Here is a 19,232-nt window from a genome sequence, read left to right on the forward strand (position 1 = left end):
AAAATTGCCTTGTTGACTTTCAGCTTTAACTTTGCATGAGGGATGGAACGCAAATGACAACATGCACAGCCCATTGGTTGTTTAACTATGCATGTTTACAATGGGATGCAAAGAGTCCTGGCTCCTTATAAAGGGAAGTAAGGGGAAAGCATTTAATTAGTCCCAATCAGCTGTGGCACCAACATAAGGCAGAGTCCAAGCTTCATTTTTAATCTCATACTCAACCTTAGTAGCTTAGGTATTTGCTTTCGGGTTTTTATCTAAAGCAGCATGGAGACAACCTTGAAATTGCTCGTCTTGTTAAGTACGTCAGGTGAGTTTAGAAAGTATACATATGTGAGGGAAATGATGATTTTGCCTTATGTGGAAAGATACTGCCGGGCTAATTACACCGACCTACTCCCAATCAGCAGCAAGCGGTAAGAAGAGAGATTAAGAGAAAAAAAACAGAATAACTGATGATGAGGTCTACATCTGTCACCACAAAAAACAGTCCGCCGACGGCTGGAGGTGGTCGGGAGGTTCAAAGGTCGTGTACAATAACTGGGCTGCGGGACAACCTGAAGTCTCCACAGCAGATAATTATGATGGGATTTGCTGGAACACTCTTACGTTGGATGGCATGATTACTCAATTACAGAGAGCCATCACTTCTGCATCCATCTGATCGTCATGGGGGAGACAAAGATGTGGGAGGAGGCCCTGGAGCACTGCAGGGAACATCACACGATGTTGACTCTTTGCTGTTTTGCCATTCATAGGAATTTCATAGTCTCATTACTACGGCAACCATGAGCAATGTTGTTCCATGTCAAAGCATTGTGAATCCAGACTTCTTTACAAAAAGGGAATCTTTATTTACTTTCAAAACCAAGAGGCATAGCATCGGTCTGAGAGGACACCTGCACAGACCAAATGCCCACCATGACAATGACCATATGCAGTATAGTCACAACAGTAGATCAACACAACAAAACTGAAGTGAGAATACGACTCATGACAACTGACAAGGCTTGAGTTCCACTTTGTCATCTTGGCACAGAACACATGAGGATAAATAGCGCAACAGAAAGCAAACTCCTGTCACAACATATTTCTAAAGTGCGTTTGACCATAAGTTTAACTATGTTTCAGCAGTGGTTGAGTTTTTACTGGTCAAGACCTAAGTAATTGATTCATAGTAAAAGCTTAGTTTGTTTATTTGCTAGCCATCACTGCACACACTTCCAATCCAGAGGGCAGAGCTTTGTTTTAATAAAGCTCTTGCTTTGTTAAAACAGAATAGCTTCATTTTTAGATGTTTCACATATGGAATAGGAGTACAAGTACAAGCAACTTGTTTTAAATGATCGATTCTGCTTTTTTTACCCTTTCACCTGGGTACAGCATAGTGTAAACCCACAGGAATCTTTACTTAACAAATAATTAAGAGTAAAACCAAACATATCACATATTTGTTATTAACAATACTCGGGTAGCAAATGGCATAGTTACTATGATCAACAAATTAGCATAGTTTTAAGCAGTACCAAAACAATTAGAGATTGACTGATTAGAGAAGGGTTTTTTTTGCCCACAATGCACAGCAGTGTGGCTACTTGTGTGATTGTCTGAGCTCCAAACAAAATAAAAAAGTAACTAATTGTCCAAAAATTAATAAATAAATAAAAGTAATTCCACTAGTAAGAACAAACACACTCAAAGAAATGCATCACTCATAAATACGTATTTTCCAGCTTGACCTGTTTTATTGCATCCTGTCGAAGGCGAGAGACCTTGCTTTTGTCATCGGGTCCGGTTCTTACCGCAGGGTTTTTAAGGACTTAAGAGTTTACCTCCAAACAGCCAATTCACTTCACAGCAGTGAGGGAATGTCACGACTTAGATAGGAGTGCATCGGGTGTCACGCCACACACACATATACACATACACACACACACACACACACACACACACACACAGGCCAGAATGTACTCACAGGCACTTCTCCACAAACACTTAAATACACACATCCTTCCCAAACTGTATCAGTCCATCCACCTCTAGTCTGTGCTCAGCGTCTCGGGGCTCTTCCTCCGGTACGGGGATTGTTTTCGGTAGACAGGCGTCATCCCTCACACACAGCTTCTTTTAGTTTTCAGCAGTTTTCCATCATGTGGTTGGTTTTCAGGACTTGAGGCCCATCCGGGCCATCAGCTGCTCGTAAACGGTCCAGGCCATGGCCGCCATCAGGGTGCGACGCAGAGACCGCGGCACGGCCCCCCGGAAGAACCCCTTCATGCCGCTCTCCTGAGGAAGAAAAGAGCAGGAGAGTGCGACCTTTAGACTAGGTTTAAAGATAATCAAGGATGAGCCGATCTACTGAAAGTTCATTTTAATTCAAGTCATGGACCAATTGAAAATGGTATGATTACCATTTTCGATTGTACCACATAATGATTCGCAAGTGTAAAGAAACAGCAACAATATTAATCTCTGGAAACCAAACTTTACTTTTATCTTGGTTTCTTTTGAAAAAGAAAATTATGAGGAAAGAAAATAAGGGTGGGCACAGATAAGGATTAAAGTAAACAAAAAGGGGCTGTTTTTTTCTTAGACTAAATCACACTTTTAATCTGGTCCAATATAAATGGCCTCTCTCAGCCATGGTCTAAAATAGTCTCACTTAAACTAAAAAAAAAAGTCACACACACACACACACACACACACACACACACACACACACACACACACACACACACACACACACACACACACACACACACACACACACACACACACACACACACACACACACACACACACACAATAAATAGAGAGGTGGTGGAACAGTGCTGTGCCAATGGGTGGCAAGTGAGGTGTGAGGCCATCGAAATAGGGAGCAGAGGGATTGCTGGCCAGTCCCTCTGTAACATGCTGGGCTTCACAGTAGTGAGGAAGCAAAGGGCCATAAAGATGGTCACAGGGGCAGCTGAAATTGCTTTAAGTGGGCTGTGGATCAGGAGAGGAGAGGCATGGGTGAGGTAGTGCTACCTGGACACAAGCCGGGACTTGATCAATCCCGGCTCAGTCTGTTGCAAGACCCGAAACACCTAATGAACCCAGGATACAACACTGATGATGTGTCCAGGTGCATCGCAAGATGTATTTATAGAGGGCTCAATCCCCTCTCATCAGGAGGTTGCAGCTGTACTGATACACTTGGGTCTCCTCTCGCTGGGCCCCTTCCAGATCTGGCTGAATGGCCTTCAGTTGCATCCCATGCGGCACAGGGCCAGAAGGGTGAAGGTGACAGAGGACTGCCTCTCAGCCATTTTCGATTGTACCACATAATGATTCGCAAGTGTAAAGAAACAGCAACAATATTAATCTCTGGAAACCACACTTAACTTTTATCTTGGTTTCTTTTGAAAAAGAAAATTATGAGGAAAGAAAATAAGGGTGGGCACAAATAAGGATTAAAGTAAACAAAAAGGGGCGTTTTTTTCCTTAGACTAAATCACACTTTTAATCTGGTCCAATATAAATGGCCTCTCTCAGCCATGGTCTAAAATAGTCTCACTTAAACTAAAAAAAAAAAGTCTCACACACACACACACACACACACACACACACACACACACACACACACACACACACACACACACACACACACACACACACACACACACACACACACACACACACACACACACACACACACACACACAATAAATAGAAGCATTCAAATGCAGATAGAAAGCTTACACAATGCACAGGGATAACATTTCAATGAGGAATTATAAATAATATATATTGCAGTGGTACTTTGAGTTACGAGCGCACTAACATACGAGTTTTGCGAGTTACGAGCCATCACTCCGTCGATTTTTTGTTTTGATTTGCGAGCAAAAATGTGAGTTACGAGGAGCGAGCTTCAGGTGCACTGCCGCTGGTGGGCGTGGCGAGCGAATGCCGCCAGCATCCCGCGCCTCACTCCTTCACTCCTTCACATCTCTTTTGTGTTTTGTGCTCGCGATTTGTGCTTTTTGTGCAGTTATTTTGCCTTTTTTTTTTTCTAACCATGGGTCCTAAGAAAGTAAGTGCTGAGAAGAAGAAGCGGCTGATGTCCATTGACTTAAAACATGAAATCATAGAAAAACATGAGCGAGGTGTGCGTGTGATGGAATTGGCGAGGCAGTATGAGCGTAGTACTTCTACGACATGTAGCATACTGGTATTACGCCAGCCAAGGGCGTTAAAATAATGTCTAAGCTGCGAACCGCTGTCCATGAAAAGATGGAGAATCTGCTGTTGGTGTGGTTGACGGAGAAGCAGCTCGCAGGAGATAGCGTGACGGAGGGTATCATCTGCGAGAAGGCAAAAATGATCTACACATTCTCTTTTATTATGTTTTATTATGTTAAAAAAATTGGGGTGTTTTTTTGGGGGCTGTAACGGATTAATGGCATTTCAATTTCAATGGGGAAAATTGATTTGCTATACGAGCAGATTGAATTTTGAGCTCTGTCACGGAACGAATTAAACTCGTAAGTCAAAGTACCACTGTATATATATTATATATTTTTAAATGTGTGAATCATCTGGGCCCAGACATGGGCGCTAACACGGCTCTCCGTGTGCCCCGATCGCCGTGCCCTGTTCCTCCAAATAAAACAACTAAAAACAGTGTGGGGACAGGGCACGGAGGAATGGGGCACGACTTGTAGAGTCGTTAAGATTATTTTCTGTGGATAACGCATGGAGGGGGGGTGATCGGGAAGAGAATCGTGGAGAACGTGTCTCCATACTCACTTGTTATGTTCCAAAAATTGGACGGAAGATAAAAGAATCTACATATAAAATAAAAACACTGCTGTGGTGGGCCGATCGCGGGCACCCCATCGCCAGCCCGCATCATCGGTACCGTCGGAGAGGGAGACGGGTGCGTACAATGCCCCCCCCCGGTCGTCGATGAACAGGCAAATATTCGCATTGAACAGCAAGATCCAATTAAACTGACAAAATTGGAAGTCGGGTACAGCCCTAATTAAAACCTTGATCTGCAACTGAGCTTTATTGATTTTCTTATGTTTATGAGTTTCCACATGTAAACAGATCGAAGAATAACAAATGGGGTTAAATGACGTTAATGGTACGTTTATAATAAACATAGTATTAACTTCATTTAACCCCTGGATGTAAAGGAAACATTCCTTTGCTATATTTGACTTGATAATTGACAACAAATCATCAACAAATGAGATGGAAATACAACAATGCTCTGTTCGGAACTGAAGCACTTAAGAGATGGATTGGATGGACAGGAGAGGCATTAATTTATTTCTTTGTTTGAAAACATTTAAAAAGCCCGGCGATGAAGAGAAAATGTTCCTATTGATGGTGACCACAGTAGAGGTTGGTAAGAGATTTTGGTCCGTACCGCTAAGCTGATCAAGTAATATGAGTAAATACTACTTCCCAAACAATCTTGGTGATGTGTAGACGCACCGTGTAGATGTGGTGCACGGCCTGGGCGGTGCTCATGTGCGACGAGCTGACTTGGATGTGCGTCTTCACCACGTCGGCGGGCTGCGTGGCCAGCGAGGCCAGGACGCCGGCGAACATGCCGCAGCTGAAGTTCACCAGCGGGATGTAGGCCGACGAACTCAGCTCTGGAAATAAAACAAAAATAAATAAATAAATATATAAAAACAACTCCAATGAAGTTGGGACGTGTAAAATGTAAATAAAAACAGAATACAATGATTTGCAAATCCTTTTCAACCTTTATTCAATTGAATACACTACAAAGACAAAATATTTAATGTTCAAACTGATAAACTTTGTTTTTTTGCAAATATTCACTCATTTTGAATTTGATGCCTGCAACACGTTCCAAAAAAGCTGGGACCGGGGCAAGTTTACCACTGTGTTACATCACCTTTCCTTTTAACAACACTCAAGCGTTTGGGAACTGAGGACACTAATTGTTGTAGGTGAAATTCTTTCCCATTCTTGCTTGATGTACGACTCTGAAATCCTCCTCCTGCTGCCTTGATATTCTGCCAACAGGCTTTTTCAAAAATGTTTCAAATTGCATGGCCTCAGATCTTCTACAAATTGTCAACACATCTCTTCTCCCTGGTTTCTTCCCACAGGCCCTGAAAACAGCTGTCATCAAGCTGCTGCACTAATGAACAATTATAGGCCAATATCAAACCTCCCGTTTTAAAGTAAAATCATTGTTCAGCTGTTGTTCAACAGCTGAACAATTTATTGGCACTAAACAACTGTTTTGATGTCTTCCAGCCAGGATTTCGACCATACTAGAGCACAGAGACACTGTTAAGGTCTTCAATGACATCCATCTAAACACAGACAGTGGCAAGTATTAGGCTGTGAGGAGGTGTGAGGCTGTGACGAGGTGTGAGCATGCTGTGATCTCGCGAGAAGACGGAAGCGAAAGTGAGTAGTGAGCGGAGACCCAACATGGCGGCGCCCTGCTACACTAACTAACACGGTAGCTCCACCTCAGACAAAATAATAAAGCAAATTGCAAATAATATTTTTATATATATATAAATAAAAAAGGGAACACCGCACAAAACCAAAATTGAGGACCTTGAGGATTATATCGATTTTTTTTTATAAAGCCTTCGTGATGGAAGAGGACCAGGACTGTTGACAGATTATATATAGACGGTCAGTTATACCCAGACTCCTCCACCACACCCTGGTTATTCTGATCATAACGTATGTATTTTTGTAATTCCAGTTATTATATACTGCAAGAGGTAGGAATAGGCATGTTATCTATGTCAGGATTTAAAATATCGCTCACTGTCATCTCACCTTCCTAATTCCCCCTCCATACTTCTCTCATCATCTCACCTCCCTAATCCCTCTCTCCTTACGTCTCCTATCACTTTCACTCTATACTGTCTTTCACTTTATGTATGTGTAATCCGGCAATGTTCTGTATTTTTCTTTGTCTACTCGTCATTTGTTTGTGTATTTATGTATCCCTACAAGCTGCCTACAATACTATGGCAAGAAAAAGGAATATAAAGGAGGAAACCCCAGACTTATCTGTGGGAAAGAATGGGAACGGTAGTATAGCTATTGCTTTGGATACACTGTGCCATCACCCCCTAACTAGCTTCAATGACACCCATTAAGTTTGTTAGTTGGAATGTGAGAGGCTCACCTCACCACAATAACCATAGTTAATATTTATGGCCCCAATGAGGATGTCCCAAATTTCTTTCACAATATATTTCAAAACTTTTAGAATTTTCTGAATCAATTATCATATTGGGAAGAGACTTCAACAAACCAGAAATATTTCCAAATCCTGGCGTTCGTCGGACACTATAAAACAATACATGAATGATCTTGCTCTTGGGGATTGTTGGCGATCAAATAACCCACATTCTAGAGAATACACATATTACTCAGCACCCCACCAAAGTTTCTCTAGAATGGACCTTTTCTTAACAAGTAACTCTGCACTGTCCAAAATCACTAATCCAGAAATCCACCCTATTGTAATTTCCAATCACGGCCGATTAGTTTCAACCTGATAAATGAAACAAACCGGAACCCTCCCGGCAGGTGGTGGTTAAACACCTCACTTTTCACAGATAAAGAATTTAATCATTTATTTTCAAGAGAATGGACTTCCTTCATTGAACTGAATGACTCCCCAGAAACATCACCATCCTTACTTTGGGAAACAGCTAAGGCAGTTCTAAGAGGCAGTATTATTTTATTCTCCACTCACAAGAAAAAGAAAGGACAAGAATGCCAAAATAAACTCGAACAGCGACTAAAGGAGTTGCATTTCCAACAAGCCCACTCATCTTCTGAGCAAATCCGAAATGAGATCAGGACAATTACATCTCAACTTGAAACTATCATCCATCAAAAGACACAATTCCTTATGACACGGACAATCGCAAAATATTTTGAATTCAATGACAAATCAATCAATTGAAACGTGATGGAGAAAAATCACTTATTACAGCCATCAAAGATTCACAGGGTAGAATAACACACTCTCCGCAAGACATCAATAACATATTTAGAGACTTCCTAAACTTTCGATGGAGCAGGCTACCACCTTAGATCAACCACTTACTCTTGAAGAACTCAGGAAAGCGCTCTTCTCTATGCCCAACAATAAATCACCTGGATCAGATGGCTACCCAGTGGAATTTTATAAACACTTCTGGCCACTTATCTCCGGATTTTTCATCAGAATGGATACAGAGGTCAAGTCAAACTCAACCATGCCTTCGCACATGAACACTGCTCTTATTTCGGTTTTGCTGAAACCCAAAAAGGACCCAACCCTCACCTCCAGTTACAGACCCATAAGCCTTATTAATTGCGACCTTAATTGATATTAACTTCACTCTATTGCTCAAATCCATTGAAGAAGACCTAATTCGATGGAACAACCTACCTATCTCACTAATTGGTAGGATAGCAGCAGTGAAAATTAATATACTTCCAAAAATAAACGATATATTTTCAATGACCCCAGTGCAACCAACAGTACATTGGTTTAATACTCTCGACTCAATAGTCAACAAATTTTATTGGAAATACAAGAAACCACACACGCACACATGCACACCTGCTTGGAGTGCACCCCAACAACCTGGGGTGCTGTGCTCTACGTTCCTCCCTCATTTACAATGGGGACGGTAGCTCAGGAGGTAGAGCTGGTCGTCTAGTAATCTAAGCGTTGCTGGTTGGATCCCAGGCTCCTCCTGCTAGCATGCTGTAGTGTGCTTGAGCAAGACACTTAACCCCTAATTGCTCCTGATGGCTGCGTCCGTTGGTTTTTGAATAGTTGTATATTATAATTGTAATAATTGTCGCTTTGGATAAAAGCGTCTGCTAAATGCAATGTAATAATGTAATAATAATAATACTGCCATAACTTTGACAGGAAGAGGCCACGTGACCAGTTGTAGTTCCAGTTTTCCTGGACCTAATTCAGTTCTTCAATACATGTTGTCGTCCAATGTTCATGTTTTTGTGTAAATGTTGTTTGTTTCTATGTTTATTTGTCTCACCGTGGTGATTCTCCCCCTCTTGGAGTAGTGATCAGTTGTTTATAGACCCAAACATGATAAATAGTTCTCCAAAATAGTTCTCCAAAGCCACCACCAACCCCCCGGTTGGTGGTGGGTTTCCATAACCAAAACTGTGCTCTTGTCATTCTACAGGGCATCCACAGGACAGAGTTATTGCAGCAGTTCTTGATGACTTAAGAATTAATAAAGAGTTGCATTGCAGGTTGAGAACTTGAACTACTCTTGCAGACTAACTCTGTCCTGGATGCAAATGGCATACAAATACTCTGTGTTGTCTGCCCAGCATGCTGACAGCACAGGTTAAAAAAAATAAATAGAAAATTATTATTACTGGATCTCAGTGCTGCATTTAACACGGTTGACCATAACATATTATTAAACCGACTGTAAAACTGCGTGGGACTTTCTGGCCCAGAACTAAACTGGTTTAAATCCTACTTAAAGGACAGGGACTACTTTGTGCCTGTAGGTAATTACACATCTGAGCAGACAAAAATGACTTTCTGGGGTCTCTTCTGTTTAACACCTACATGTTCCCACTGGCTCCGATTATTAAAGACAACAAAATATGTTACCATAATTATGATGACGACACAAAATTTGCATAACCATATCACCAGGGGACTATGGTCCAATACAATCACTGAGCAAGTGCATTGAACAAATCAATGATTGGATTGATTTTCTCCAATAAAACAAAAACAAGAAGTAATTGTTTTTGAAGCCAAGGAAGAACGACTAAAAGTCAGCACTCGATAATGTTAAAAAGCAAAAACCAAGCCAGAAATCTTGGTGTTGTCATGGACCCTGACCTAAATTTTAACAGCCACATTAAAACAATTACAAAGTCAGCCTACTATAATCTTAAGAACATATCAAGGACTAAAAGACTTTGGACTTGTCCATGCATTCATCTTTAGTAGATTAGAGTAATATAATGGTGTCTTTACAGGTCTCCGTAAAAGATCAATCAGACAGCTGCAGTTGATTCAGAACGCTAAACGCTGCTTGAGTCCTCACTAAGACCAAGAATGAAGGTCATATCCCTCCAGTTCTCAGATCTTTACACTGGCTTCCTGTCCAGCAAAGAACTGATTTTAAAAAACTACTTTTGGTTTATAAAGAACAGAATGGTTTAGCGCCAAAATACATTTCTGATCTTCTGCTATGCTTAGAACCATCCAGAGGTCATCCACAGCTCCGCTTTCTGTCCCCAGAGTCAAAACTAAATATGAAGAAGCAGCGTTCAGTTTTTATGCTTTTAAGCACCAAATATCTGGAACAAACTCCCAGAGCACTGCAGGACTGCTGCAACTCTCACCCCATTTAATTCAAGGCTGAAGACTTTTGTTTGCCACTGCCTTTTACTAAACTAAAATATATTTATATCTTGCACTGCACTGTCACTTTTACTTGATTTTATGCATTATATTTCCAAACTTTAAAATGTGTTCTTACTTTTACAATGTGTTTCTTTTGCACTACGCAATCTATGTATTCCATTTTTTTTTACTTATGCATTCTATGTCCTTTAATAACGTGTTTCTTGGCACTTTGTCTTCATGCTTTTTATGTTTTATGTAAAGCCCTTTGAATAGCTGCTGTATGCAGCTATATTTATTATAATTTTTTTTTAATCTTACTTCTTATCCCTTTTTCCCTTCTTATTCTTAATGTGAATTAAAGCAGCTGCACTTGTTATTTCTTGTTCACTTCTTACTTACATTATAACTGGCCTACATATAATTTTATTTGTTTATTTTCAAAGAGTTTTTATTCTATTTTATCTGAGAAAAGGCTTATAGCGAACAGAAATTAATTGATTTAAAATCGGCAGCAGCACGCCGTTATTAAAATGTTATGAGTCAGATAGGCCTACATGTAATTTTTTGTTTGTTTACAAATTGTTTTTGTTCCGTTTTATTTTATCTGAGAATATGTAGGCCTAAAGCTGAAGGAAATTCTTTGCATTTACATGTTTCCCCAACAAATGTAGGCTAGAGTAATATTTATTTATTTTCAAAATAGCATTATGAATGTGAGTCTATTGACGGGACTTATTTTATTTAGAATATAATGTATAAGCAAAAGCAGCCTACTTTTCAATAAAAAATAGTATAAATCTACATACATTGATTATGTCATTCTTTATATAGCTTGCCTATCAATTGTTTTGAGCTCAATAAACACAGATAATATGTGACTGGAATATCTCCCATTTGTCCAGGACACTGAAATCTTCAAGGACACAGAGACCAGCAACAATTTTTTCTAACTGAAACCCTGGGTCCATCATAGTGTGATTTATGTCTACAAAGCCATGGTTTTGATTAGTGTTTGGCCGTGGCTCTCACCGTGCGGCAGCGCCCTCTTGGCCTGGCTGTAGAACATGACGTAGATGCCGGAGAAGGGGGCGTCTCGCAGCAGGGTGGCGGTCAGTCCCGAGAACAGCGCCCGGACGCCCTCTGTCTTGTACACGCTCCTCAGAGCCCCCGCCACGCTCACGTAGTTATACTGACCGCTCTGCAACACAATACACAGATAGACAATGTACAGTATATTAACATAATGTACACATTATGCTGCATTATCACAGGGACCAATGACCAAGACGCAATGTAATAATTCATTTTATTAACATGTATATTAACAAAAAAATTATCTGTCCTCGGTTGCACCACTTACTACCGAGTTCCAAACTGCCTCTGGAAGCAACCTCTGCACAAGAACTGTTCAGCGCAAGCTACATGAACTGGGTTTCTATGGCCGAGCCTAAAACCACCATGGTCAATGCCAAGAGGAGTCGGCTGGAGTGGTGTAAAGCATGCGGCCATTGGACTCTGGAGCAGTGGAAATGAATCATGCTTCACCATCTGGCAGTCTGACGGGGGAATCTTGGTTTGGCAGATGCCAGGACAACACTACCTGCCTGAGTGCAAGTGCCAACTGTAAAGTTTGGTGGTGGAGGAATGATGTTCTGAGGGTGTCTTTCATGGTTTGGGCTAGGACCCTTAATTCCATTGAAGGGTAATGTTAATGCTGAAGCATAAAATGACATTCTAGAGAAGTGTGCACTGCCAATTTTGTGGCAACAGTTTGGGGAGGGCCCTTTTCTGTTTCAGCATGACAATACCTCTGTGCACAAAGCAAGGTCCATAAAGAAACGCTTCACAGACTTTGGTGGAAGAACTTGATTGGCATGCACAGAGCCAGACCTGAACCCCATTGAACATCTTTGCTATGAATTGGAAAATCGACAGCGAGTCAAGCCCCATCGGCCAACATCAGTGCCTGACCTCACTGATGCTCTTATGTCTGAATGAGACCAAATCCGTGCAGCCAAATCTAGTGGAAAGCCTTCCCAGAAGAATGGAGGATGTTACAGCAGCAAAAGGAGGAACCAACTTCATATTAACGGTCATGGTTTTGAAATTAAATTAATTAAAACTAAACAAGCACATATGGATTCAAGATTTAAGATTCAAGAGGTTCATTTGTCACATACATATACATACTTCAATACATATATGAAGTGAAATGTCATTGCAACGCACCCAGAGGTTATGCACAATAAGTTCTAAACTGAACACAATAGCTACGCTATTCAAGTTCAAGAGATTTTTTGTCACATACATATACAGTGGGGCAAAAAAGTATTTAGTCAGCCACCAATTGTGCAAGTTCTCCCGCTTAAAAAGATGAGAGAGGCCTGTAATTTTCATCATAGGTACACTTTGACTATGAGAGACAGAATGGGGGGAAAGAATCCAGAAAATCACATTGTAGGAATTTTAATGAATTAATTGGTAAATTCCTTGGTAAAATAAGTATTTGGTCACCTACAAACAAGCAAGATTTCTGGCTTTCACAGACCTGTAACTTTTTCTTTAAGAGGCTCCTCTGTCCTCAACTCGTTACCTGTATTAATGGCACCTGTTTGAACTCGTTATCAGTATAAAAGACACCTGTCCACAAACTCAAACAGTCACACTCCAAACTCCACTATGGCCAAGACCAAAGAGCTGTCAAAGAACACCAGAAACAAAATTGTAGACCTGCACCAGGCTGGGAAGACTGAATCTGCAATAGGTAAGCAGCTTGTTGTGAAGAAATCAACTGTGGGAGCAATTATTAGAAAATGGAAGACATACAAGACCACTGATAATCTCCCTCGATCTGGGGCTCCACGCAAGATCTCACCCCGTGGGGTCAAAATGATCACAAGAACGGTGAGCAAACATCCCAGAACCACATGGGGGGAACCTAGTGATTGACCTGCAGAGAGCTGGGACCAAAGTAACAAAGGCTACCATCAGTAACACACTACGCCGCCAGGGACTCAAATCCTGCAGTGCCAGACGTGTCCCCCTGCTTAAGCCAGTACATGTCCAGGCCCGTCTGAAGTTTCCTCGAGAGCATTTGGATGATCCAGAAGAGGATTGGGAGAATGTCATATGGTCAGATGAAACCAAAATAGAACTTTTTGGTAAAAACTCAACTTGTAGGAGAAAGAAAGCTGAGTTGCATCCAAAGAACACCATACCTACTGTGAAGCATGGGGGTGGAAACATCATGCTTTGGGGCTGTTTTTCTGCAAAGGGACCAGGACGACTGATCCGTGTAAAGGAAAGAATGAATGGGGCCATGTATCGTGAGATTTTGAGTGAAAACCTCCTTCCATCAGCAAGGGCATTGAAGATCAAACGTGGCTGGGTCTTTCAGCATGACAATGATCCCAAACACACCGCCCGGGCAACGAAGGAGTGGCTTCGTAAGAAGCATTTCAAGGTCCTGGAGTGGCCTAGCCAGTCTCCAGATCTCAACCCCCTAGAAAATCTTTGGAGGGAGTTGAAAGGCCGTGTTGCCCAGCGACAGCCCCAAAACATCACTGCTCTAGAGGAGATCTGCATGGAGGAATGGGCCAAAATACCAGCAACAGTGTGTGAAAACCTTGTAAAAGACTTACAGAAAACGTTTGACCTCTGTTATTGCAAACAAAGGGTATATAACAAAGTATTGAGATTAACTTTTGTTATTGACCAAATACTTATTTTCCACCATAATTTGCAAAAAATTCTTTAAAAATCAGACTGTGATTTTCTGGATTTTTTTTTTCTCATTTTGTCTCTCATAGTTGACGTGTACCTATGATGAAAATAACAGGCCTCTCTCATCTTTTTAAGTGGGAGAACTTGCACAATTGGTGGCTGACTAAATACTTTTTTGCCCCACTGTACTAGTCTGTGTAGAAATATACAGTACAGTATACAAAAGTAAAGCACAGCAATACAGTAACACCGAACAGAAATATAGCGCAGTATGCAGTAATCCAGTGCAGTGATACAGTATGCAGTACAGTATGCAACATACAGTAAGTATGTTGCAAGTAAGGCAGTGGGGCCTATGTGAGTGTCTCAGTGAGGACCCCTGGTGAGTTCAGCATTGACAGTCCTTATGGCTTGCGGTAAGAAACTCAGTCTCAGTCTCTGTCCTCGCTGTGTGACTGCGGAGGCGCTTGCCCGACCGCAGAAGCTGGAACACTCCGTTGTTGGGGTGGTGAGGATCCGGGCTCTGCTACTACACCTCCTGGTATATATGTCCTGCAGGGAGGGGAGGGTAGTTTCAGTGGTACGTTGGGCTGAACACATCGCCCTGTGCTGAGCAGTATAATTCCCAAACCAGGCAGCGATGTTGCCTGTCAGGATGCTTTCCATTGCTCCAGAGTAGAAGGACTTGAGGATCCTCACAGAGAACCTGAATTTCTTCAGCTGCCTGAGGTGGTAAAGAGGCTACCTCGCCTTTCTCACCAGAGTGTCTGTATGTAAAGTCCATGTTAAGTCCTCAGTGAAGTGGACTTCCAGGTACTTGAAACTGCTCACCCTGTTGACAGAAGCCCCATTAAGTACCAACGGCGCATGTGTCCTCGGTTGTAATCACCTCCTAATGTCCACAATCAGCTCCTTAGTTTTGCTGACATTCAGGACGAGGCTGTTGTCCTGGCACCCAAGTGACAGCCACCTCAGCAGCCCTCCTGACATCATGCTCAGACACAGAGTGCGCGCTCATTCCCAGCGGTGTAACTCAAATTAGCCGGCGAGCTAGTGGTGTTGTTGCCAGCCTAAAACGGTGCATAAAATGAGTTCAGTTCCACAAGCCACAAGTGTCTGGTGACTCCTTGCTCCATCTGTAGCTCCACTGTGTCCCTGTACGTCTGTTTAGTGTCCCTCACCGCCCTCTGCAGTTTGTATGACACTGCTTTGTAATTGTCCATGTTGCAGGATACAAGACCGTCGTTGTAAGCGGCAGTGCGAGCATTCAGTGCACTGCGGATGGATTTATTGACCGACGGTTTCTGGTAAGGAAATATCCGAACTTCCACTGTGGGAGCGATGCTGTCCGCTAACGTAGCTATGAAGCTCGTAGCTACTTCCGGAAACTCGCTGACGTCACTGGAACTTGATTGGAACATTTCCCAGTTGACGTCACTCAAAGCGCCGTGAGGCGCGGACTCAGATTGGTCCGACCACCGCTTTATGTCCCTCATCACTACTGTTCCACGCACTGTTGAACTGTTCGGGCTTGTAAACGGAAAGAAACTAGATGGCGGCCTGATCCGACTTCCCGAAAGCAGGGAGCACGGCAGTCTTGTATCCGTTCTTGTACGGTGTGCAGCAGTGGTCCAAGGTTCTTTCTCTCCTGGTGGCACACGTGATGTGTTGAAATTAGGCAGAACTTTATTTAAGGTTTGCCCTGTTAAAGTCCCTAGTCACCACAGCTGCGTCGGGATGTTTGTTTTTAAGTCCGCACAACACATCAAACAGGTCTGATAGTGCTGTGTCGGTGTCCACTTGTGGTGGAATATAAATGGCTGTGATGATGACCGAGCTGAATTCACGGGGGAGGTAGAACGGACGGCATGAGATGGTCAGCTGTTCCAGATTTGGCGAGCAGGAGTGGGAGAGTCTTGATGTTGTTGGGGTTACACCAGCGGCCGTTTATTATGAGGCAGATGCCTCCATCCTTGGATTTCCCTGGCTCCTCCGACCTGTCTGTGCGGTACACAGAGAAGGCCTCGGCTGGAAGTATGGCATGGTCCGGCAGCGGGTTTAGCCATGTCTCAGCCAGGCAGAGGATGCAACAGTTTCTCGTATTCCTTTGGAATGTAATCCTCGCTCGAAGGTCATCCATCTTGTTCTGCAGGGACTGGACATTGGCACGAAGGATGCTTGGCAGAGGTGGACAGTAAGGTTGCATCCTCATTCTGACCTGAATGCCGTCTTGTTTACCGCGGTGCTTCCTCCGTGGGCCCACCCGTGGAACAGTGGCTCCATTGTTGTTGAGAGTGTTGGCGGGTAAAATCTCAACCGGCCACTCTGGATCCGCGCATCGTCCCAAAGTTGTTCTTTCAGGGAATTTATATATATATATATATATATATATATATATATATATATATATACACATATATATATATATATATATACACATATATATATATATATATATATATATATATATATATATATACACATATATATATATATATATATATATATATATACACATATATATATATATATATATATATATATATATATATATATATATATATATATATATATATATATATATATATATATATATATACACATATACATATATATATATAAAATGGAAAAAAATACTAAAATGTCCGTAAACGACACTGAGCACCCACACAGGCGACCGCAAGGAGCAACACCAGTCAGGCATCTATTAGCTTGATGACTGCTGGAGATCTCAGGCTTATTATTCACAGTTATTAATTGTACCTTTAAAGGTATGAGTACATTTATATAAATAAATTAGGAATATAGTAACGAACGCTAGATTTCTAAATGTTTTAGTGTGTGAATCGCATTGTTTTTCCTTACCCTCTCTAGCTGCTTAACTTATTGTTGAAGTTATGTGGAGTCTCAAGTAAGGTTTTCTCTGCCACATTACGGAAATGCATTTTGACTGACTTTTAGTTTATTAATGGCAGCACATTAACTTGAATGTTGATAATTTATTGATCTGTTTGTGTCATGGATACACAGGACTTCCTAAAATAATATGAACAGGATGATTACATAGTTAATTTTTCCCTATAACTCTAGCAAGCACAAAAGAACGTTCACTATTTAAGTCATGACATTTATTTTATTATTTATTTTCTCCTCAGGGTCGTACCCTGGCATGGCCTTCCTGGGCTGTTGTGATTGTTGTTTTTTTGGATCGTGGAATGAGGCAGTGTTTGCCAAGCCGTCTATACGAGAGAATGTCCTTGTTGCTTTCAAACAAGCTTTTGCACCTGATCAATGTTGGGTTTGCTGGATTGCAGAACTGTGGATAAGGAGATGGGTTTAAGTTTGCTGTGTTGTTTTAATCATATGGAGATGCATGACGTCTTCGGAAACTTGGTGCCGGGTTTGATTACACACTGTAGCCTTCATCTTGCTACGAAGCAAATCGGCTAATTTCTCTCCGACAACACCTTTCCATCAGCAACATATCACTTCACGTCGAAGTGGATCCGGGCCCGCTGCCCGAGTTCTGTATCTTGTGCGTGCACCTGGGGGTTGGTTGTATGTGTGTGCCCCTGGGGTTTGGGGTCTCCTCATGCTCCCTGAGACTGGGTAATGCTCCTTGGGGCTGGGCCACGACATAATACCGACCTTCTACACCAGTACTAATGGGGATAAGTCGTGAACGTGAACACACACACACACACACACACACACACACACACACACACACCTCGAGTGCACCCCAGCACCCTCCTGGTTGCATTCCCCTCCTTTCCTCCCTCATTTACTGCCAGAGCTATGACAGGAAGAGACCCACGACCAGTTGTAGGTCCAGTTTTCCTGGACCTAATTAACTGTCTTTCAATACATGTTGTCGTCGAATGTTTATGTTTTTGTGTGAATGTTGTTTGTTTCTATGTTTATTGGTCTCACCCGTGGTGATTCTCCCCCTCTTGGAGTTGTGATCAGTTGTTCATAGACCCAAACATGATAAATAGTTCTCCAAAGAGGGGGATTGGTGGTGATGCTCTATAACCAAAAACAGTGCTCTTGTCATTCTACACGTCATCCACAGGACAGAGTTATTGCAGCAGTTCTTGATGATTTAAGAATTAATAAAGAGTTGCATTGCATTGCAGGAGAACTTGAGCTCTACTTGCAGACTAACTCTGTCCTATATGCAACGGCATACAAATACTTTTTGTTGTATGCCCAGCATGCTGACAGCACAGGTTAAACCCCCCACCCCCCAAAAAACCCCCAGTGTTTTCTCTATTTTATACAACCAGTTGTGTTTGTGTATTTTGTGTTTGTGTTTCTATCTGTCTTAAACTGTGTTTTGTATTCTTTTCGATTCCGTGAATGTGTACAGGCCAATGTGATACAGTGCGGTGTAACTGATTGTGATATACAGAACATCTGTTTTATGTTTTGATGTCATAACACTTCCATTCTGATCTTCCTATTTGTCTTATTTACGTTAATGTACTTGACCCCATCTCTATAGGTAATGTTGGAGCTGACGCAGCCGACAAAGACTCCATACCTCATACTGCTCTGATCTAATAATGGTTGTTTCCTCCCCAGATGAGGACACAGGATTTCTCACTAATGTTCTTTCATCTACTCACAGGCATTCTGCACTGTAATATTGTTGTGGAAAACCAAAGTTTGTAGTGGCAGAAACATTTGGTACTGTGTGATCCGCAGGGAGAGCTGTATCTCCCTTGTTTTGACATATGGTGAGCACCATTTGTCAAAAAGGGGGGATAGTTTAAGAATTAAGTAAACATAATGACTGTGCCTACAACAATACAGGAAAAGGCATTTCCACCGCCAGCTTTCTGCATTCTCCTTTTAAACACCTCATGATGGGGTCTATCGAGCTGACTCCCTACCATGGTTAAAACGTTGTTTGGTGATAATTGACATGTTTTTCTTAATGGAATCCCGGTGAAGGTAAGCTCGACTGAGTTTCATTCCTGCCATTAGTGATAATGGCAAAGCAAGGACAATAACATGGTGTGACCAGGGTGTCCGCATGAAGTGCTGACCGGGAGACCAATGCGGTTAAGGTCTGTCTTCTGTCAACAGA

At 42.0% G+C, this 19,232-nt stretch overlaps 1 protein-coding gene across 1 annotated transcript in view; it reads right to left on the reverse strand.

The window, feature by feature from the left end:
- Window positions 1-852: 852 nt before the first annotated feature.
- slc25a38b (solute carrier family 25 member 38b) overlaps window positions 853-19,232 on the reverse strand; it is a 30,278-nt gene continuing 11,898 nt past the window's right edge. The window contains exons 6-8 of the mRNA XM_079998496.1: window positions 11,444-11,612; window positions 5,491-5,654; window positions 853-2,289 (exon numbers count right to left, since the gene is read on the reverse strand). Coding sequence (XP_079854622.1) covers window positions 2,167-2,289; window positions 5,491-5,654; window positions 11,444-11,612 — 456 coding nt within the window. The 3' untranslated portion in view covers window positions 853-2,166. The remainder of the gene's footprint in view (window positions 2,290-5,490; window positions 5,655-11,443; window positions 11,613-19,232) is intronic.

The sequence above is a fragment of the Zeus faber genome, assembly GCF_960531495.2.
Source record: "Zeus faber genome assembly, chromosome: 4".
NCBI classification, from domain to species: domain Eukaryota; kingdom Metazoa; phylum Chordata; class Actinopteri; order Zeiformes; family Zeidae; genus Zeus; species Zeus faber.